Raw genomic sequence first — 24,376 nt, forward strand, 5'->3', positions numbered from 1 at the left:
TTTAAAACACCAAACAGATTCCACCCTGAAATTATAGACGGCAAATAAAAACAAGTAAGGTCTTTCAATTTTTAATAATTTCATAATGCCTTGTCATCTCTGAATGATCAGACTTGGCAACACCATGCCACACTTAGGGAAAAATTTCCTAGCCCAAATAAAATTTACCTACTCCCCGAGAGATGAGCTCCCAATGCTTTTAATTATTACCTTTTCCACTTTTAGTTCTTCCTGTTTTCTAACTTTCATACATCAAATAACTCTGCTGAAGACATCATAAATACTTATGTTGCTTGCAAAACAATTTTGAATATATTATTTTTATCATAGACAAGAAGGTAAGTATTCCACCACTCCCAGTGTCATTAATTTCTGTCCCACAGACTGCTTTAAGGGCATCTATGAAAAGAAACAACTATTAGTTAATATGCATACTACATAGAGATGGATAAAAATATAGAGATATTTTGCCTAAAGAGGTTTGTAACAAAAATTATTTACATACACAGCCTTGCTTTTAAGGGTGGCTATTGTGTACAGTTTAGCAAGGGGCAGATCAACGCATACAGAGAAGATGCACAGAGGCAATTTTGTACATTTTATGATATGTGTTCTTATTGATAATTTTTTGCACTATAACATGACTCCGGGGTGTTACTGACAAAAGTCTTGCCAAAGTCAAGGTAGACAATATCCACTGCTCTTCCCTCATCTATCCAGGTAGCTGTTTCATCATAGAAGGCAATAAGGTTGATCAAACATTATTTACTCCTATTTAATCTATGCTGACCTCTCCTGATGACCTTCTTGTCATCCATGTGGTCAGAGATGACCTCCAGAACAAGGCATTTCACCATCTTTCCAGGGACTGAGGTGACACTGACTGGCTGGTAGTCCCCCTGGTCCTCCTTCTTGCCCTTTCTGAAAACTGGGGTGACATTTGCTTTCCCCAGGCACCTCTTCTGATTGCCACAACCTGTCAAAGACGATCATGAGCAGTCTTGCTATGGTGTCCATCAGTTCCCTCAGTGCTTGTTGATGCATTCCATCAGAGCCCAGGGACTTGCAGATGTCAAGACTGCCTAGGTGTTCTCTAACCCAATCCTCCATGATCAAAGGAAAGTCTTGCTTCCAACATTCCTTTACCCCGATCTTTTGGGTCAGAGACCCCTGAGGGCTGTTCTAGTCAATGAAGACCAATGCAAGAAGGTGTTCAGCAACTCTGCTTTGCCTGAATCCTCTCTTACCAGCATCCCCCCCCCAACAAGTAACAGGCCCACATTATCCTTTGTTTTCCTTTTGTTATTTATGTATTTGAAGAAGACTGTTTTGTTGTTCTTGACATCCTTGGCTAGAATTAATTCCAGATTGGCCTTGGCCCTCCTTGTCTCATTTCTACCTAATCTGTTAACATCTCTATATTCAGCCAAGTGGCCTGTCCCTGCTTCCATCTCCATCATCTTTCCTGCTCAGGCCTGAGTAATGACAGGAGTTCTTTATTGATCCACATAGGTGTCTCATCTGCTTTGCCTGATTTCTTGCTCATTGGGATGCATTGTTCTTAAGCCTGGAAGAAGTGATCCTTGAATATCAAACAACTCTCTTAGACTCATCTTCCCTGCAGGACCTGTTTCCATGTAATTCGTCCAAGAAGACCCCTGAAATCCCCCTCTTACTCCCAGGGAACCACTTGGCAAATTGCAGCCTCCACACAGGTATTCACCATTGAAGTACATCCTTAGCTTGAAAGACTCTGAATGCAACTGAACAACGCAGATTACCCAGTTGTATCTAAGCCTGCAACAGTAACCTTTAAAAGAAATCATAACAGAATTCTGTACAAATTATTTATATGCTCGAGTTTTTCAACGCAACACTTTACTACAGAGGCTGCACTCCCATAGTCATGACAGATTAACAATACTTCTATCTTCTTAACAAGGATTTAAAAACTTTTGAGCTTTAATAGCTGATTAACCACAGGAAAGTATGCATTCACTGATAAATAAACCTTACACAGTCACCAGCGTTTCTTATCTGTGTGGTAGATTTCACAACTACGGTTGCATCTGACAAACAGAGCAAATGGAAAAACCTCTCAAGGTCGCTGGTTCCAGAGCCTTATCTTGAGAGGCAACCAGAACAAACCCATAGCATACCAAACTCTCCCTTAAATTAATACACATGCCTGCATGAGCCCTAAACAGATCTTATGCCTCCTGGCATTCATCAGTCCTGATACACTTACAGAGCACTATGGAGGCCAAACAAACCAATTCATTTAGTCTTCCCTTACATGAACTCTCTGAAATTCCTCTGAAGAAAGAGGCATACAAATCTGAACTATTGTAAGGTAAAAGGAATTTTAAAAATACTTATTTTTTGTGAATCTACCTAAGTTACTGAACCTCATCCTCTAAGTTCTAATGCAAAGAATTAAATGAAGGCTGGATCTTTGGTCTTACTACTGTTATCTCTCAGATACAAGTCAAAGCATTCAGATTAAGAAATCTGCTTTGTACCCCATATCAAGGTTTTAACACTGAAATACAAAGCAAACAGAAGGAAACCAAGCCCTTTAAAATACAAAGTGAAATGGAAAAATAGTTAAGTATCTGGCACGAGTAAATACATTAAAGTTAAGCAATGCTGGCTTGTGTTTTATCCAGATTTTACTTTGCTATTTAGCGACCTAAGCATTGGATTATCAGGGAAACAGGTCATGTGCCAGGGTTGGTTGCAGGAATCACTTCCTACTCCCTAAGAGATATGGAGCTGATACCCAAGCACAATAGCATAACCAGCAGTACAGGGGCTCAGTGGGCAGCCAGGGCTAATCCCACTGCTCTTGAGAAGAGATGCTAGTGAAGATGGTCAGGACCACTAAAGCCTCAGGGCCTGACAAATTTTTTCCTACTTAGCACTTGAGAAGTAGAGTTGATTCCAGGACTTTTGCTATGGAAAAGTCAAGTTATAATAAAAATGTGACCTTAGTATTTGGAGGGAATGCAAAATAAAAAAGCAAATAGTGTTTACATGACAGACCACAGGCATAAGAACATCTGTATGTGGGAAAATGAATCTTTAAATTAAAGCAAAAATTGATCCTTTTAAGAGAGAGTGTTTAGACCTGTTTTGCCTGTCCTCAATATCTGTTGACTATCTTTTCTTACTGAGCCAAGGGGTGTCTCAGTATGGAAGGTTAGAAAGTCTTTTAGCAGATTTTCATCCCAAGACCCTCCCCTTGACATCAATGACAAAGAGAGTTAACCTGTCTATCCTTGGATTCTGCTGTGCAAATGCCAAAAAAAGAATTCCCACAGTAACTTAAATGGAGCGATTTCCAGAGACAAAGCTAAGAAAGGAAAGGCGTCAGACAAGTTTTATTGAACAGGTAAGACTCTATGGCACACAAATGTTTAGTCTCCTGTGGATAAAAATGCACTAATCAAACTAACTGGGCTACACAGAGAGGTAAGTGGGCGGAATCTAATGGCCTGCAATGCACCAGAGACTCAACAGGATAGCTGAGCAGCTCCTTTGATCCCCAGGCACTAGAAAATCTGTTAATACATCTTTTTTCCCAAACACGCCAACAGAGCTCTTTACTATTTCATGCATAACAAAAAGCTACAGCAAAAGTTGATATTGTGAGTTGATTGAAAATTACATGTACTTAAAGGTTAAGGCTTGGAAGAACGAGGCAAAGCTCACAGAATTTATATTACAAATCAGTAATTAAGTTTCCAAATGAAATTATTTTTTCATATGGTTTACTTAATGTATTATGGTTATTAGGTTATATTTACTAATAGATAGTATAATAGGTCATTTCTGCATATGTGGTAAGAGATATTCGGTATTTGGAAAACCAAATAAAGTGTAATTTTCTGTGTAATTACGTTTAATTGCCCACAATTGGTTATCTCAATAAACCGGATGTACAATGGCTTAAATTTCTAACACTGATTCCACTAGGGAGGTTTTTCAAAGACTGTCAGACCATGGAGAAGGATAGAGATGTTTTGCAAATAAACTTTGAGGCCTCAAACAGGAGACAGTGCAGAAAGAAGCCCCTAAAAAGGTGAGAAGAGTGAATAAATCAGACTCCTGAAGAATACAAGATATCAAGGACACAAGATGTGACTACTTTAAATCTTGCTTTAAGTGAAGAAATCATATCTGCAACAGACCAGAAGTTCAGACAACAAATATCTATCTTTAAAATTTCCGCATTTTACATATTCCAGAGGATGGTAATTTACCAGATGCCAAAATTTATTGTTCTCAATTGCTCATCTGCTATTAAGAGCCACACATTGTCTGGCCTGATTCATGTAGCTCCAGCTTTTCTTTGATCTTGTTACATCATTTGTCTGGCAGATTAAAGATCCCTTTGTTACATGAGCTGCTTTCCCAATACAGGGAGTTAACAGACCACAATCCAGTGACCTAATAAGCTTTCCTTTGACAAGCTGAACAAACCAAATTCCTTAAATTTGTTTCCCAGGTCGGTCACCTTGCTCTTAGATCATTCGTTCTTTCTTTTTTGAACCCTTTCCAGTTTGTCACCCTTCTCTTTAGCATGTCACCAGTGATGAGCATGCCTTTCCAGGATAGTCATTTTAGCATTAAATTAAAAACTGCTTTTAAAAATTCTTTTAATCCCTGAGTTCCTTTGCAACCCTTCTCCTCTATAGATCCAAGGAATTCTGATTAAGTTCAGCATTGGTGTTTCTTCACAAAACTTTTTTAAAATCTCTGCATCCAAAAATAGGGCTTCCCTCGGTATGGCTACACAGCTTGAATTTTTTTGAACATTGTAGCACAGACTGATACCTTGTATTCTGCTACAAAGGGATCTAAATTGCTCTTTGAATGATTGCTCCATTTCTTGACACCTCCCAGATATTTGTCTCATCAAAACTTTTTGATAGCAGTGATTTCATGCATAAAATAATAGATTAACATCAGACCTAGTTACTAATGGCTTTCAATATGCTTGCCTAAGAGGCATCTGATTGCTACATTTTATTTCCTATTTCATTCCCCAGCAGCCTCTTTTAATTAAGACAATGTATTAATGGAAAATTCCTTTCAGCTTCAAAAAGTCACATAGCACAAGCAGCACTAATAAATTAGTACATAGCAAACCCAAGCCCTCCAGGGTGTTCCTTTTTTGATTGTGGGGATACTCACTGCCCATACAAATGTTCTACAGGAATTCACAAATAAGACTTACAAATTCCCTTTTAATTCTTCTCTCTGCTTATTCTATTGATGCTTGTTTTCTGTATTGTAATATCCCTTTACAGTAGCAACTTAAAATATAATCAGTTAAAACCACTGGCAACTATGCAATCATGTTTTATTTCTGTGATTGTCTTCTTTTTTTTCTGAACATAATTTCATTATTGATATTTAGATATCACTAACTCTTGTACCAACTACAATTAATAACTGGCATCAACAGCATTTGCAAAAGGGGAAAGTCTTTCAATTTACAGTACAAATATCCAAAATACCAATAAAAAATACATTCACAACTAAAAGGAAACACTCATACACTATGGTGGTACAATGCAGTTCTCAATCCTGTCACCAAAAACAGAGAATGAGCCTCAAAGGTCTTTTGCCATTGAAGATGTATTTAATTTTATCAATTTGCATGCTGGGCACATAACTGAATGAATATGAAGACATTTTCCCAAAGCTGGAATCTGTTATAGCATACAAATGCATGCCGAACAGCAAACTGAATCCAGACTGCAACATGAACTTCTCTTTGAGTGAGGTGTGTGGGCCACATGAATCTTTATCAGCCTTTTGTAGTATTTGACTCAGAAAACTTTACAATAGCTTCACTGTGGGTTCTAAAAAGTCTGACATTCACTGCTGTACCTGGTCCAGCATATAGGCCATTATGACACTGGGGACCTGCCAGCCCCTCCTCTCCAGAGCAGTCCCCTCACACGAATTGCATGTGCACACAGTCCTATACTAGATAAAGAATTTCGTCCAGGCAGTATAAAATGTTTTTTCTCTGTCTGACAAGGTCTTAAATCTCTATTCCCAATATAAAAATAAACTCTTGTAGCTTAGAGAAAGATTAGTAGGGATTTCTGCTCCCAGGAGTCTTCTCTGTCTGTTCTGGGAACATAATTTAAATATATAAACATATTGGAAGAGACTTTCTGAGAGCTGCTTCAAAGATCTGAATTTTTTAGGTAGTATTCAGTCCACTTGCTGCTTTTACTTAAAGTTTTCTGGTCATTCATCAGAAAATACCAAATTTAACAGCAGCTCATTATGTAAATCCATTCCAAACTATGTTCCACATCCTGCATCACAACCTTTAAATCTACCACTGCACAGAAGAAAACACAAGTGAACACCTGGCATATTTTGTAACACTGAGCCTTATTAAGCCCACAGCCTACACTCTTAAATCAAAGTTTTCAGGCTTTTTAAGGTTCTACTTTTCAAACATCCATTTCTGTCCTTGTCACAAGGCTTCCCTGTCATCTACAGGGCTATGCTGTCAACGATGACAGGAATTATAGTGCATGCAATCATCATTAGGTGGACTAAGTTTAGACCTCAAGCCATGTTTTAAATAAATTATTATCTTGCAGGAAGATGGACTAATAACTTTCTGAAATTATTTTTGGTTCTATTTTTTATGACTTTCTAATGTTTCAAGGAGCTGCGCTCCCTAAATATCCTTCTGGACAAGATGTCCAGCATGCAGATAGATAATTACATCATGCAGTGAGTGAACACCAGCTGATGGGTAGGACACAAAGGGTTATAGTTAATGGGGTCACATCAGGCTGACAGCTGGTCACTGGTGGGATTCTGCAGGACTCCATCTTGGGCCCAGTGCTCTCCAGTGTCTTCATAAACAACTTAGACACAGGACTGGAAGGAATATTAAGCAAGTTTGTCCATGATACTAAACTGGAAGGAGCTGATGTCTCCCTCAAAGGCAGAGAGGCCCTGCAGAGAGACTCTGACAAATTAGAGAGATGTTCAGTCACCAACCATACACTGGGATGGGACAACCTTGGATGTATGGATGGACTGGGGAATGAGATGTGGAAAGCAGTGCCACAGAAAGAGACCCGGGGGTCCTGGTTGATGAGAAGTTGAATGTGAGTCAGCAGTGCCCTGGCAGCCAGAAGGGCCAACCCTGTCCTGGGGGGCATCAGGCCCAGCATTGCCAGCTGGGCAAGGGCGAGGATTGTCCTGCTCTGCTCTGCACTGAGGCAGCCTCTCCTCAAGTGCTGGGGGCAGTTTTGAGTGCCACAATACAGGAAGGAGATAAAGCTGCTAGAGAGTGTCCAAAGGAGGGCAACAAGGATGGTGAAGGGCCTTGAGGGGAAGCTGTGTGAGGAGTAGCTGAGGTCACTTGGTCTGTTCAGCCTGGAGAACAGGAAACTGAGAGGAGACCTCATCACAGTTACAACTTCATTGTGAGGGGCAGAGGAGGGGCAGGCACTGATCTCTGCTCTGTGATCAGTGACAGGACCTGAGGGAATGGCCTGAAGTTGTGTCAAGGGTAGTTTAGGTTGGATATCAGCAAAAGATTCTTCACCCAGAGGGTGTTTGGGCACTGGAATAGGTTCCCCAAGGAAGGGGTCACAGCACCAAGCCTGACAGAGCTCAAGAAGAGTTTGGAAAATGCTCTCAAGCACATGGTAGGGCTCTTGGGGATGATCCTGTGTAGAGCCAGGAGTTGGGCTTCTATGATCCTTGTGGGTCCCCCCCATTTCAGGACATTCTGTGATTCTATGGTTCTCAATTGTTATTTCTGTAATTTGACTGAGATCTCATAGAAAACTTGACTGATTTATCTACATTTCAGGAGCAGTTAACAAGTAGTTAACATCAATTAAAGATCACAGACCTTATCTGTATGCAGTGGGCTTCTTTCAGTGTGAGGACTCCAGTCCTGCTGAGTTATCTCACCTATTATCTGGACCCCTAGACCTAAGGAGCAGGTAAATGTCTTGTCAAAATTGACATCTCTCTTGTTAGGATGACTGATAAAATAACTGTGCTAACATAAGTATGAATGTGTCCATTCAGCATCCAGTTAAGTATATAATAAGATTTGATTTTAAAACTTACATGGCATTGAAACAGCAGAGCACACACTAGCTGGATTAAAAAACATTTCACTGCCAGAGCCTAAATTTCTGTCTCTTTAGACCATTAAGGTGCGTGATCTCTCAAGAAAATGCTCTCAGAGGTAAATGAGTGAATGAGAGCTGGGAGACATTTAGAGGTATTTTTTTTAGGGTACAAGAGCTCTCAATCCTGATACTCAAGAAGTTGGGTAGGGGAGCCAAGACTTAGACATCATCACAATAATCTCTTCAGCCCCTGTCTCCTCAATATTTAGCACTTTCCATTCCATTTTACACTGACTGATGATCATCTCTGGAGGACAAGGAAGATATGGACCTGTTGGAGTGAGTCCAAAGGAGATCTCACAGGCATGATCAGAGGGCTGGAGCACCCCCACTACGAACACAGGCTGAGAGGGTTGGGGTTGTTCAATCTGGAGAAGAGAAGGCTCTGGGAAGACGTCATTTTGGCCTTCCAGTACTTAAAAGGGGCTTATAAAAGAGATGTAGAATTACTTTTTACATAGGCAGATAATGAAAGGACTAGGGATAACCCTCTTAAACTGAGAATTTAGATTAGATATTAGGAATAAATTCTTTACTGTGAAGATGGTGAGACACTGGAATTGCCCAGAGAAGCTGTGGATGTCCCATCCCTGGAAGTGTTCAAGGACTGGTTTGATATCTGAGCAACATGATCTTGTGGGTGGCATTCCTGCCAGTGGCAGAGGGGTTTGAATTGAACACTCTTTAAGATTCCTTTCAATCCAAACCACACTATGATTCTATGACTCCTTGCTTGTGTCTCTCAAATTCATATTTGGCAGAAAAACACTTCACTGGAAAACAAAGTATTTCGCGTAGAACAAGTCTCTGGGGCCTGAAACAAGCTGTCTACAAACCTAAGTGGCGTAATATGAAGCTGATCTTAGTTTTTATTAAATGTGGATTGGGAATTCACTACTAATTATTTTTTCCACTATTTGTTTTCTAGATAGAGGGAAATGAGGCATCTTGTAGGAAAAGAGGAGGAGGCAAATAGCATATCTCCATGCATATCCTCTCAGTCCCTGCAGAATTACATTTTCCCTCTGTGAGTGAGCTAGTTTTGCTACCAGTCATTTTCTTCATTCTAATCTCTAACTAAAGTGCTGATTCTGAAAATGCTTATGAAGTAGAGAGGGAAACAGGAAGAGGCAGTAGCTTGCTGTAAAAGCCACTTGGTTCATTTTTACCTTTCCTTGTTCCCTCTGAAGCATCCTGAGCATGTCCTATTTGGGGATATCCTTATTGCAGTGACCAACGATCCATCCGCCTCACTCAGTGCAGGGCAGTAAATAAAAGATTATCCATGGTCATTGGGCAGTTCATTGGAGAAGTGGGAAAATTCAAGACTGTCCAGTAAGTATGTGCAGCCACCCTGTATTTACCTGTCTCTATGTTGTAGGAGAGTGCAAACAGAGCTGTTTCATGTTCTGTGTTCCACCATTACTCTTCAGCTTCGGGGAGCCTCAGGACATCTATTAAGCGCCAGCTCATCTCCATGAAAGCTCTGGTCTAGATTTGACACCGATTTAGTTTGATCACGAAGTTGCAGCAACTCTTACTTTGGATGCAGTCACACCAGTGTAAGGACCCTGTGCCAGCATTGCTTATGCTGACTTTACACAAGAAACGTGGAACAGTATATGTATCTTTATGTGCTTTACTTCTGCCTACACTAAGCCCTATTTCAGACTGTGAAGAACTGAGTAGATATCTTTGCCAAATACCTCAGATTGCCAGCGCTTTGTGTGTGAGTCCGTACTCTTCACACATCCCTGTGAGTGGCAAGTTACATCCATTAAATCCAAAGAAACTGTAGGCTAAAATACATTGGCCATAGAGACAATGTTTTTCCCTACTCAGCTCATGTGCTGACAGAGCTGCACGTAAAATGCCATCACTGAAGGCTGTCAAAGGCACAATTGCTTTTGGAACATGAACTGAGGTGATGGCAAAGACCTGAGCTCATATTTGTAGTGTTCCCATCAGCAAGGCAGAACACAAGCCCAACACCCACTAGAGGCTCTTTGAACCCTGCACTGCAGGCTGTCAGTGTAGACAGAAACCCAGCAATCTCATTTATGCAAAAAACAAAAAGATAGCTCCTCCTCATGGGAATAAAAATTAGTTCCAGACAGACAGCATAAAACCTGAATTCCAAATTTCAATGACAGTATTTTCTTGTTCAGAAGAGCCTGTCTCATGCCAAAGAAACTCTGTTAGCATCAGAAATCCCACCCAAATAAATCACTGGTGAAGACTGCAGAAGTAGGGTACAAAAGCAAAGGAGAGGCTAGAGCCCTCTCTGCAAAGAAAGCACCCACCACTCTGGAGTGGTGTCAACCCACAGTAAACAAGGGATCTTTTGTTTCAAAAAGTATACTTTGGGCAGTAGGACAATGCGTTACTTGTATCTTGGCAGTGCTCCCAAATGCCTGCTGCACAGAAGACTGGTGATGTAATTATGGCCACAGAAGATCCAAAGATATTCCAGCCCTTGTGTGACTCTAGGATCATTTCCTCTGGGCTGGATTTATCTCACCTCACTTTATTCATCTAAGAGACAGGCACCCAGGCTGGGTGCTCTGCCTTGGTTCACTTGTGAGGAGGGATCACCCCTTCCAGAGAGCCACTGAGCTGCTCCCTTGAACATCAGGATGGATGGCCTCTGGATGTGCTGATCTCTCCCTGCTGACTAAACTGAGAGTCTAGAGCAGAGACTCAGCTCTTAGCTCTTGGTTGGCTACAGCTGGCTGAGAGGAGCTATGTCCTCTGTCCTCTATATAAATGGGATAAGAAGATTTCTGGATCTCTTGTCCACTTACATGGCAAGCTACTGAGTTTGCCTCCCTTTGCATCTCTGTATTGCCTTTGGTACAACAGACCCTGGCAGAACTAACAAATACTTTTGCACAACCCAGAAAGCACACTGGTCTTGCTTAGTGTACGAAGCAGATGAAATTAGAACAATTGCTTGAATAGGTTAAGCACGGAGATTACCTTCCTTGAGCTTGTATCTCTCCTCTGCCACCTGGCTGACAGGGCAGTGGGAAGGCACTGCTAAATTCCTGCACTCTCTAAGCACAGGAATGTGAGAGCAGTAAGATTTTGTTGTGCTGTACAAGACAAGGACATCCTGAGCACTTCACACCATGCTTTCTTTTCCAAAAGCTGATTCTAATCTGCTCTTTAGAATAGCTGCTGTCTGCTGAATTAAAGAGAGTGTCAGGCCAATTTAGGCTTCTTGGCAAACTAACAGGAACATTTCCAGAGCTCAGATGGAGTGAAAGTCAAAAGAAAAACATAATTTTAAAAGGAAAATGAAATTTTGCAAGCAGAGTGCAGTCGTTACCAGTATAAATGAAGACAACCCATCTGGTTCCATTGTCAGAGCACAGAAAAAGACATAAGAATGAATATATATTTGGGATGATACCAAAGGTCCCTGTAGCCGCTCTAGCCAAGTACCTTACACCAACAAGTAGCAATTGCTTACATTGAGAATCTCAACAAATACAGGTCTGTTGCCTGTATGTAACAAGCTCCCAGCAATTCAAAGCTATTAACTTACTGAATCAGGTAGTTTATCCCTCCAACAGCAAACTGGTCCTCCATGAAGCTATCTAAACTCTTTTGAAACCATATGTATCTCTGTTCTCCAGATCACAAAGGAAGGAAGAATAGTTTAGCGATTCCATTATGTGTCACACTATCCTGTTTTAAATTTTAGTCCTACAATAATTTCTGTCTATGCCTAGTACTTCTGAATGTTCATGTCATGGAATGGAAACGTCTAATCCCTGTATTGAGCTAAATCTCAATTTATTGCTTTGAAATTAGGTGAGTCCTTGTTAAGAGATGCAATCCATGCCTCAGAGGATTGTCTGAGTTGATCTCAGAGCAGTTGTTAAATATTTCAAATCTCTCAATGATTCTTTTGCATTTAATACTTACAAGAGCCATACCCCACTGCAAATAGGTCCTTGTACTTTGGATTCCTGTAATGAGAAAATATATATATAAGATTGCATTTATTATTAACCATGTAGTTCCACAGCAATGCACAGTGTTTCACACATTAAATCAGAGTCTGTTCTCACAGGACTGCACAGTGTGAGGGCTCTGCCCTTTGACCATATGCATTAGTAAAGTTTGTGAGAAACTCATTCAAATTCAAGATGCAGAACACCTGCAAAAAAGCAGAACATCAGAAGATCAAAACAGTACATGAAAAGGATAAAAAGACAGACATTATGTCAATCTCCAGCACTTCTTGGCTTATCCATTTCATAATTGCAGAAAGTTTACTTTTAAAAATGAGGTCTTTGAGGAAAGCAAAAAGGCAGGAACATGTTGGTTCCCATCTTTCAGCGGCAAGATTAAGAAGTTTCTAAATCAATAAGCTCACCTTCCATACCTGTTATTAAATTACAAGAGGTGCTTCAAGAGACAGCTATCAGTCCATGAATTCATGATCATTCCCACAGACCAGGAAGGAACATTTCCTTCTGACCCAGCTGGTGAACAGTGTATTTCCTGAGGCAAATACTGATGGTGAGCAACTGGCCATCTACTATGTCTTCTAAAGTCTCTTTACTTGAAAAACGTCTACCATCTCTACAACCTCTACTGTGTGTGGTAAGTCACTGTAAGTAGGGTTTCCATGGGACAAAGATCAGTACTGTTGTTATCCCTGAGCTCACACAGCACAACCAGTGGGTAACAATTCTGTGAAATGAATGTATGTGGAAATTATCTAATGAGTATTTTCTCTGACTTACTACTGTGGATTGATAAAATAAATCCACTTCTCATTTAATTTCTCCTTTTTCATTTGGGCTAATACCTAGGCATCCTAATGCTCTTGTTCATTTCACTAAATGCACCATCACTGCTAAAAATGAGAGAATAAAAATTGAATTAGAAAGGCTTATTCCATAAAGCAATTTGGAGTTATTCTTCCAATTTCAGAGCCATCTTTCTGTTATCATTTCCTGGAGACAAGTATAACAGCAGTACAAATTACCTGTTAAAGATGCCTTTTCTCCCAATTTTGCTTCCCATTTGTACTGTTATCTGTCATTCTCAAAAAACTACATGCTTGATACTCCCTTATATAATACCACAGTGGCTTGAAAGGCAGAAGACTGCAATCCTGCTCTGTCTCTCCACAGATCCTCCTTGTCAAGGCACAAATGTGCTCACACAAACAAGTGAGAGGAGGCCTAACTGCAGGAGAACACAGGGCAGGGTCTGATTAGGTTCGTCTCATGCTCAGTGCATGAACCAAGCCAATTCTTAGAGGATCAAGCATATTAAAAAGTGAAAGGACTCATTCAGGTTGGTAATAAGTGAGTTTTTTCACAGTAAAAACCATGGCAATAATATCTCAGAACAAAAGAGAGTCGATTTCCAAGTATCAGTGATCATTTTTGGACTGACTGAATATGCAAAAATGGACTGCAGGGCAAATGCCTACTTCACTGAACTGTGCAAGATCCCAATACACAAATACCTCTGTTGTCTGGAGGAGAAGCAGTATGAGGAGTGGCTGAGGTCACTTTGTCTGTTCAGCCTGGAGAAGAGGAAACTGAGGGGAGACCTCATCACAGTTACAACTTCATTGTGAGGAGAAGAGGAGGGGCAGACACTGATCTCTGTGGTGACCAGTGACAGGACCTGAGGGAGTGGCATCAAGCTGTGTCAGGAGAGGGTTAGGTTGGATCTTAAGAAAAGGCTCTTCACCCAGAGGGTGGCTGGGCTCTAGAACAGACTCCCCAGGGAAGTGGTCAAAGCACCAAGCCTGACAAAATTCAAGAAATGTTTGGTCAACTCTCAGGCCCATAGCAGGACTTTTGGAGCTGTCCTGTGTAGGGCTGACTCCTACAGCATATAGTCCAAGCACATGACACATCTATCCCAGCTTTCCCAAGAAAGGGACTCTTCTTTGTCCTGCTAACCGCACTCACTTTTCCCAAGTGCTGCACAAAGCCTGCTCTGCCTTCAGTTTCTGCTGAAGGGCACAAACCTGGCACATTCAACCTTACACAATCTTCTTTGCAACCAGAAGCACCGGGCACGTTTAGGTGCTGCGCAAACAGCTGACTGTAATAAATCGGTAACCGTGTTCCCAGAGAAACCAGACCTGCCTCTAAGATCCCGTTACATTCGATTCCACTCCCCTGCGCAACAGTCGAGGTAAGTTTGGAATGCAGAGACTTACCAGGAGATGGCAGTAACGGCAAGTTTCTTGGTTTTTTCATACCGGAACTTCCAGAGTGGGAGGAGGGTTCCTTCCTGGCCTCTGAATTCATCTGAGGCATCCTCAAAATATTTAAAATCTAAACAAAAAAAAAATCAAGGAAAAGGTCCCAGTGTATAAATCAGAAATAAATCAGCACAGTTCAGTGTCAGGGAAGCTTTAAAAGACAACCTGTTATCCTCACAGCCTCTGCACAACCCAACTGTTAGTGTAAAATGCATCTCAGCTCTTAACTCCTAACTCCAAGCCTCAGCACCTCAGCCCTGCATTTTATCAAGCACCAACTCTTCACACACACAGGAAAATAAAAATCAAACTGATGATCAGCAGACAAGGATTAACAGGAAAATAGAAGCCCAGAGCAAGGTGTGACCTCAGGCCATTCCCAGAGCTAGACATGGCCCTTCAGGAGGAAGCTGAGTAGAGACAGCAAAACGAGTCTTGCAAAAGGACATCAAGACTGAGTACGTTGCTGTGGCTGGGATCTGTACGTGCGCAGGGAGCTGCTCAGCTCTGGCTGCTGTCACCAGCACCTGCATCGAGGAGTGAAGTACCTGCTGAGGGAAGGAAGTGCTGCAGGGAGGGCAGTGCTCACCAGACCCGCTGTCTCCAGCCAGCTCAGAGCAGGGCTAATGTGGCACGCTCTTTGCACGCCCATGGTCTGATGTAGTATTTGCCTTGTGTGAGTCAGCAGGTTCCCAGAGCTGCTCATTTTACTTGTGTTTCTCTATTCTCTTCTGTTCTGTCCTGTCTTTGCTGTGGGTGTAGGTACTTATCTGCAGGACTTCAGACTTGAGTTAGAAGCACCTCTCAGTGGGCCATACCTTGTGCAATGTCATCAAATGTGTTCAGGTTCACCATCCGTTCCGTTATTTTAGCAGCCTTTGCAACCTTGCTTAGAGAATCACCGTGCTGAAGAGAAAAGAAAGGAAGAGAAAATGTACTTCCTGTCTGTTTACAGGTGCCTCAGATCTCACGTGACTGAAAAACTTGAGTCCTTTGATCTTGAATACAGATTAATTTGAAATGTGTCACACCAGCACCTAATGATATGGGCACTTGAAAAAACGTAACTGCTTTATTATAAATTTAGCAAGATGCCATCCACAGCTGAGCTCCAGTAACTTCAGTGTTTGTTCCTGATTTAACTCAATACAGGTACTTACCTATAAAGGTATATAAGAGTCTTGTCTTTCAAGCTAACTCCTGACAGGATGAGCTAAAAAGACACAAATTACTCCTACCCCATCTTGCTGAATAACAGTTCAGCAGATTCGGTGATGAAATCAGAGAGGTCTGATCATGCATGAGCACTCCCTCATCTCTACCTGGAGAGGTTTATTGTCTCAGGCATTAAGTAAACATCACAGGATTTAGGAGTCCTTCAGTGGTTAATTACAACTTGATGCATTCACAAGTCCATGGACAAGTGGAGAAAAGAGTCTAGCAGGGGCTGTTTGTCATCAGGTGGCTGGTTGGTATGCTTATCTCACAGAGCTCTCTGGCTGATCACCTCATCTTACTAAACTCCATTCTCAACTATTTTTGTGTGAGTGTGCTCTCTATACTCTGTGTGTGTATGTGTGACCACTAGTGAAATCTGAACTGGATTAATTAGAAAGAACAACAAGAAGCCTGCATGCCAGTAGTGGGAAGGACAAAGCTTGAAAGTCCACAGACTGTGCTGGACCATATAAGGATGATGTCATCACAGCTCTGTGCACTGATGTGAGAATGCCAAGGCATGTATAAGGTGCTCTGAGAGCTTGCTGCTTCAAGTACCTGAATCCCCATCCACTACTGGTGTCCCAAAGCCCCACCAGTGTTTCAAAGCCTTTCATCTTCAAACCCCTGCTAGGGACTGATGGCTGCCAGCACAGTAAGATTTCCTTTACAGTGACAACACTGAAAAGAAACATGTCGTCCTTGACACAGCTCTGAGGGTGCCCTGAACATGAAAAGAAAAAGTGAAATCAGCTGACCAAACTATACCACACAGTCACAGTCAGAACCAGGAACATGACTTCAGATTATGTGTGTCCAGCCCTCTGCTTCTTTCCTGAGCTCTGCAGACACTCAAGGGAGATTGAATCTCACTTCAAAGAGCATGAAACTAATAGGGCTACACAGAGATGAGAGGAAAAAAGAGAAAAAGAATTCTATAAACTGTTACATTTTTTATAAATCCATAGTTTGCTTACACCTCCAGTAATGTGTGCAGTCCTCTTTTCCCATCCTAGAAAATATTAAGTAGAATTTGAAACCAAGTTCAGAGAAAGGGAGCAGAAGAAGCGAAGGGATTCTGCCCCTCTGCTCTGTTCAGACCCACCTGGAGCACTGCATCCAGCTCTGGGGTCCCAGCACAGGAAGGACAGGGACCTGTTGCAGTGAGCCCAGAGTAGGTCATGAATATGATCAAAAGCTGGAGCCCCTCTCCTATGGAGACAGGTTGAGAGAATTGGGGTTGTTCAGCCTGGAGAAGAGAAGGCTCTGGGGAGACCTTAAAGAACCTTAAAGTGCCTAAAGAGAACCTACAGGAAATACAGGAATACTATTTATCAGGAAGTTTAGCGATAGGATGAGGAGCACCTGTTTTAAAATAAAAGAGGGTAGATTTAGATTAAATATTAGGAAGAAATTCTTTACTGTGAGTGTAGTGATGCACTGGCACAGGTTGCCCAGAGAAGCTGTGGACACCCCATCCCTGGAAGTGTTCAAGGCCAGGCTGGATGGGGCTTTGAGCAACCTGGTCCAGTGGAAGGCATCCCTGCCCATGTCAGGGGGGTTGGAACTAGATCATCTTCAAGGTCCCTTCCAACCCAACCATTCTATGAATTTATGATACTATGATTCCATAAATTTTATTTTTGGGGGATTCAGTGTAAAAGAGGCTATAAATAAAAAAGAAACAAACAAAAAACCAAAACAACCTTGTAAATGCAGAAACAATATATTATTCAATTGATTTTTTTCTGCAATGCAGGAAACTCTCCAGATGAATCAAAAAAGCTTTAAGTCAGCTTTTCTGTCAGGTAGCTATGCTGTTAACAACACATCCATGACTAACTACATTTTTGACATTATAAGTGGATGAGAGTAAGTTATTTTCCCTGCGTATCCTGTCCTGTTTCAGATTTTATTTATTCTGTATGCTACTGAAATAAATCTTCAGAGGAAGTTCTAAGTCTAATTTTTCTTTTTTTTTTAAAAACAATTCCTGTTTGAAACACACTTTTCCACATTAGGCCAATTCTGAGCTAGCTAGCCAAATGCAATGAGAGCTCATAGGATAACACATTTGTTTTGTTTATTTCTGTGCATAATTTATTTTTAGAACAGCAATAATGTTAATCGAATCATATGTAAGATGGATAATGGGCTAATACTTTGAAAACAAATGTCTTGGCCTGGCTCTGTAATTCCTTATCACTAATTGTCTCATACTTGCCTCTCAACAGGTGGCCAGTTGCAATGTGCGACTCCCATAAACTGAAGCATGACAAAAAGCTTCCACTGGTGTGTAACTGCAAATCCAGAAGACAAATACCACCCTAACATCATGGCAGTAACTGCTCATACCTCTGGCAATACATATACTGTGACTAGAGGAGCCCCTGATTTGCAAAGAAAGAAGCACAGTACAGGGTTGTCGTCATCTGTTGCCCAGCCAACACCTGAATGCAAACACCAACTGTAAATCCCAAATAAAGTCCCCCAGCTTAAACCATGTCAAGCAGTTATTAAATTCCATAACTGTACTCATCTGCTCTTCTTCACTCCTTGCTTTTAATTCTGACAGACTGCAAACAGAAAATTGAAGACAGGGGAGTTGGGATGGATCCACTCCTAGGGATGACCCAGGAACAAGTGAACAATAATGTGAAAGTTAATTGCATTCTAAATTCACCTATTATATAAAAAATAATAGTATCCTTCCAAGAGCTTCCAAGTGGTATTTGTGACCCTGTGCATTGTCTCACCAGGCACATCTCAGACAGGGGTAATGGTACATGTAAGATAGGACCTCACATGATTCAGGAATGCACATTTCTCTGTTAAATAGAAATTTTGTTTGCACTTCTTAGGACAATGATCAACCACCTGTGTTTCAGAGGAGATTAGAGACTGTTCCACTGCAGTAAGTTCCAACTTCAATTTCATTTTTTAATTAATTTAATTTATATTTTAATTTTTCTATTCCTAATTGGTTGACATTTATCTGTATTTCTGTTGACACTATCCTCTGCCTTAGTAATTCTCTCACTCTGTTGTCTAACTCAGAGTCCCTACCTACCTTTGCATTAGCAGATAAACATGCTAAGATTTTCTAGTGTTATATATTCAACCTTTCAATTTCTTACCATATTTTCCATCTCTACGCAGGTTTGCAACCAATCATCTTTGAAAAGTGGTGATCAAAATCACATATCCCTGTTCTAGTCCTGAAAAGGTATCAGCATAAATATCTTCTCTGCTATTCATCACAGGGATATTCCAGCAATGTGCTTGTCTCTCATAGCCGCATCACAATTAACCACATCACAATAAACCAACCAACACGAAGTCAAAGAAATACGCTCATGTTTCTCCCTGTCATTACAGACTGTAAGCCTGCTTCTTACCAAAGATTGTTTTGATACTCCAAAATGAAGTCTTCCACTCCACCAGTCCCTCCCAGGCTGTAATAACAACAACTTTTCTGTATATCTAATAATTGCCTAATTGTATTGGTATATCTAGTAATTGCACTACAGCAATAGTTTACAGAATTCTAGCTAAATTGCCTTCCTCTACTTTCCTTGTCCTAGAAAAACATGACTTGCCTTTCATTAAAGACAGACATGAGATTATTTGGACACGGCCTACCTTTGGTAAATATGTGCTATTTTATTCCATTTCATATTTAATCCCTGTTCTGTATTTTTTTCCTCCATATTAATTCTGTTGCCTCATGTACTGTTAAAGGTCAGACTAATGGTACCATTTTTACCTCTCTTGCATACAACATGTCCTTGTTATGGTCCAGTCACATTGCTCCACCCCTCTTTGCATAGATTCATTAAAAATCATTAATGTCAGTGTTGTGGTTTCCTGCCTTGCCATCTCAGGGTGAGAGAAGCAAGCCTGCATCAGATACATTAAGCTCTTCGCATTTTGCTTCTGCCTCAGATACTGTCATTTCTAAGTTCATTCAAAAACATAAGCAGAGTTATAGTTCAGACCAAGCATGTCTCTGGGTCAGCACTGTGGAATCATAGAGTCATTTGAGTTGAAAAAGACCTTTAAGATCATTGAGTATCCTCCCTATAATCAGAGCCATAAACAGATGGTACATGAACAGAAAGAGCAGGACAGGCAGATACAACACTTCTGCCTAGTTATCTCTGCTTCCAGATATTTTCAGCTCAGAAAATATCGTATCATTCCACTTTGGTATTCTGTGTTATCCATGGTCTGCATACTGCCTTGACTAAGAACTGAGGAAAAGTTCCAAATATTGTATCACTGCTATTGGATGTAGCACACCCTTTCCTCTCTAGATCCATTTGAGTGAGAGGCACATGGAGAGATTTCTAAGCGTTCCTCATCACAGTATCCAGTCAAATACTTCCTATTATTCCAACTTTTATTCAGTCATGCGTCTTCTTTATAAAATTCTCACCCTTCCTTCTGCTGAAACCCTTGGTTACCTCCCTTCCTTTCCTGTTGGCTGCCTCTATCTTCTGCTTTGCTAAACCACATCTTCCTTGCTTCATCAAATTCTTCAGTGCAATGCATAGCTTCATTTTACTTCTTTTCACCTAGTGAGAAGCTTCTGCTTAGCTGCCAAGGCTCCCCTCCCCTCTCCTCCTCTCTTTTCTTCTCTGCTTTTGACCATATTTTTTTCATGTATCACATCCCTTCTCTCCAAGCTATGTGTTCTTTTGACTTCTTATTCAGTAGCAGCACTGTTTTTTCTCTTTTCATTCATTACATTTTCAGATCCTCATCTAACTCCTACCGTCATCTTCAGCTGTGCCTCTAGTTCTTAGATCTTCTCTTTAATGGCCTCCTACCATCGCAACAGATTCCATCAGAGATCCACTTGTGGTAGTAGCCATTAATTTTCTCCTTTCCTTTGGGTTGAATCTGGTGCTAGCTTAGTAGCTGTCACAGTTTTTCTTGCTAATACCTAGCCTGACCAGAACAATGGTGGAAATTAATTGTGGCTTCTAGACATTGCACCTTGATCCAGATCAGCCATGTCTCCTGCTTGATGTTCACAGTTCTCTTCAGCAATGACCAAGCACAGTTTGTCCTAAAAAAGTGTTCAGCTGGAAAAGCTCTGTTTCAATTGGCATGGTGTAACATATGTAACCTGTGAGTTAAAAGCCCCACAAAATGCACTTCTCCATTTGCTGACTTGAGGCCAGAAATATAGATTCTGATGCCATCAACCTTTAATTTCCTACATCTGAACAGACATGATGACTGTTTTAAGTCTGATTTGAGCCTTGGAGTACTTCAGGTGGCATTTTTCCAGTCAATGTGTGAAGAATTCATCAGGTTTTTCATACACTTCAGGTTGGTTGACCAGCCTCAGAGAGCACCTCAATTTGGGACACTAGCTCTGCATAAAGAAGCTTTTCCTTTCACTTACCCACTGCATCGACTTTTTGGCTTCCCTTCAAGCCCCCTAGAAAGTGTTACGTGTGAAAAGAAAAACACCAAAGGGACAGATATGAGTGACTGGATTTCAACTTCCCACTGTTGTCAGTGGAGTGGGCAGCAGGTGTTTTACAATATGGTTTCATTGGTAGAATATTTACTTTGTTTCCATTATCAGTTTTTAGCAGACCACCCTTTAAGCCTATAATTGTGATGTTGACTTCAGGCTTAATTCTCTGAAACATACTCAGGTGAAAGGTTTACTGGTTTTCAAAAGGACTGCGAATTTCCATGGCACAATTCACAGGAAGAAGCCTGTCAGAACATGTTCCTGGTCTGTTTATACTGTAAGGTTTATACTGGCAGAGTGCTGCTTCATGGCTAAACCAGCCAAATCCTCTGCTGTTGTATTGGCCATATGGCATGAAAGAGCTAAAGACAGTTTCAGGAGTCTTATTACACACACACATATATACATCTCTCTCTCTCTATATATATATATATGTATTACTTATGTTGATAAGTCTACACCTATTCTAGGAGCAAATTATGAACTGATTTCCATGATTCTGTATTATATTTCTCAGTATATCGTGCTCCAGCCATTACAGAAATTATTTCAGTTTGCCTTCCAAATGGTTTACCTTAGACTGGGGAAGAAAGAACCAGCCACTTAAACCGTAATAGAAACTTCCTGAACCCATTCAAAATATTTTGGAACAAGAAGAAAATCTTTCAGGGTTGCCATATCATCCTCTATATTGTACACTCCATGCTTGAAGTGGGATGATATTTTTAAGATGGGGATAGTTTCCCTTTGGTGGAATGAACCATGTAATTCCCACAAGGCACTCCTAGGCTATTCCTGACAGAGAATTGGGAGTCAGTATCACCCTCACAGCAAGGTCACAGCATCAGCTCCAGGCGTAGCAGGTGTTAGGACACCTCATACTCTGAGAAGCATGCCACTTACATATCTATAATTAGAAAATGTATAAATCATAATTCTATAAAATCATTAAAAATGAAAATTAAAAAATAGTGAAAAGTGTTTTACTACAGTGCTATATTTTGAAATAATCCTAAATTTCATTGCCTTTCAGATTGAAACATTGTATGTAAAAGCATCATCACTTAAAATTCTTCGAAAAATCACAGGGTGTTTCTACGTATTTAGTTCTTTTATCCCTCACGTAATAATCAAAAATGCAACACAAACACAATGCACAAAACCTGAAAGCTATATATCTCACTTGGAAATCAGGTTTGAAAATGACATTACGCAAAATCAAAATCCTGTTTTATACAGCACAACAGAAATCCTGTTTTGGAAATACAATTTCTAGCAAAAACTAATTTTTGCATTTCCTAAAGTTGTTACTTGCCCACTAAGACAACAAGCTACCCAGCCAGCATGATTTGCTTTCACCTGACTTGCTCTACAGACGCACCCACCACCACTTTGAACAGCCTTTTCCCCCGCATTATGAAACATACCTGTGGCTCCACATAGGATAACTTTCTTCCTGTTTTCTTATCTTCTTTCTTTACCACCTGAGGTTTTGCTTTTTCTTTCTCTTTTGCCTTTTCCATTCTCTCAAGTTCCTCCATATAGGCATCATAGATATACCACTGAGAGACAGACAGAGGCAGGATTTATCAGGACCTGATCATATTCCTTAGAACAGCCATCTACACCATCACAAAAACATGATGATCATCACAACAGTACCACTGCTGCTGGAATTAGCTGAACATCTGCCTTCTTGCACAAAAAGTGATGAGTTGAGGTCCAGGATTTTTAAAACATGATGGAGCAGGTCTTACTTTCAGAACAAATTACTGCATTACTAATGATTTCTTTCCTCCAACACTTTACTTGCTGCTTTGACTCCCCACCTTTATTTTTGCAGGACTTTGTGTTTGTCTCATTTGCCAGTGTTTAATAGGAAACATGCATTAAACATTTGCTTTATGACATTTCTCATGTGGTGTTGGAAAATTAAATTGTAGTTGCTTAACACAATTTAAACTTGGACTCCAACTCTGCAGCATATGATCAAATGGAAACTGAGAGCAGTTTTACATCTTCTGCTACGCCACATGCCACACACGTCTTACTTGAGTAGATCCAAAAGTAATTTCTCTTAAGAATTACTCATAAGTATCGAAATCCTAGTATTGCATCTGAAGCAGGTATATTACTTTCAGAACAAAACAAAAGGTAATCTGACACATCATCTTAGGATAGGGAGCACGATTCAAACACAGAATATAGACTAGAACATCGGAATAAAGGTAGCAGTACTCTTTAGAAAAAAACAAAAACTGTATTGTGTTGTAAATTTGCAGGCAGAAATGAGATGGAAAGGTGTTCCAAACATCAGGGAAAGGACAAAGAAGATGAGACAAGTATGAGAAGAAAACAGAAAAGTTTGGAACAGGAAATTGTGAGCATAAGAAAGAACATGAAGGAAAAAAGAGTTGAGGGAAAAAAGAGTTTATATAAAAACACTATTTTAGACCCACCGAAATGTCAACAATATAAAAAGAAACCAACGGAGAACTTTTCCTCTTGGCTTTCAAACATTAATGCAAAATCTGAGTCACAGCCTAATTATCTGAAAGACCTCTGTTCTAAGTCTCAGGACATCTCACTGTCAGAAGAAAAATGGAAGAAAACACCAGCTGGAGGGAGGGAAGATCTCAGGCCAATTACGCTGTAATTTCAGGTTTAGGAATAGAATGGATTACAGTTTTTAACCTGACAGAGATACCTTCACTCCCCTTCCTATCACTTTCCTACAACAGCATTTTTTAAGTTGCGGCTCTTACCTTACAGCGTCTCTTGGGTGTTCGTCTGCTCATTGGTAACAAAACAACGTTTCAATACCAGTTCGATACACTACTTTGAAACAATGTTTGTATCTGTGACAAACACAATTACATTTTTGCAAATATCTGAGAATTAAACAACAGAACTGGCTGGGTTCCCTTTCCACTGAAAGCTACAACGTATTCCATGTGTGAAATGTCATCCAAAATAAATTTCTTTACATTCTTAAGAGATACAGCAAATGCTATACAGTTTTTCATCATGAACAGATAGGCACATTTCCACTACATAAAACAGAGCTAAGTCTCTTGCAAGAGGTCTTCTATGGTCCTTATGCTGTAGCTCTCATTTGGTTCAGCTTTGGGCTTTAGAAACCTGCTTTTGCATACAGCTAAACTTAGACAAAGTAAAAACCCAGGTGCTGCTTATGCCAAATTCTTAACAATACTCCAA

The 24,376-nt window shown here is 40.5% G+C and overlaps 1 protein-coding gene across 2 annotated transcripts in view; it reads right to left on the reverse strand.

The window, feature by feature from the left end:
- Positions 1-24,376, reverse strand: part of DNAI1 (dynein axonemal intermediate chain 1) — a 138,307-nt gene that overhangs the window by 92,925 nt on the left and 21,006 nt on the right. For both annotated transcript variants that reach the window (XM_042028710.1, XM_042028709.1), the window contains exons 9-12: positions 22,585-22,719; positions 15,264-15,351; positions 14,401-14,518; positions 12,132-12,175 (exon numbers count right to left, since the gene is read on the reverse strand). In XM_042028710.1, coding sequence (XP_041884644.1) covers positions 12,132-12,175; positions 14,401-14,518; positions 15,264-15,351; positions 22,585-22,719 — 385 coding nt within the window. The remainder of the gene's footprint in view (positions 1-12,131; positions 12,176-14,400; positions 14,519-15,263; positions 15,352-22,584; positions 22,720-24,376) is intronic.

The sequence above is a fragment of the Corvus kubaryi genome, unplaced genomic scaffold (assembly GCF_017639235.1).
Source record: "Corvus kubaryi isolate FWS band 111438036 unplaced genomic scaffold, C.kubaryi_AGA036_p1.0 37308, whole genome shotgun sequence".
In the NCBI taxonomy this organism is placed as follows: Eukaryota; Metazoa; Chordata; class Aves; order Passeriformes; family Corvidae; genus Corvus; species Corvus kubaryi.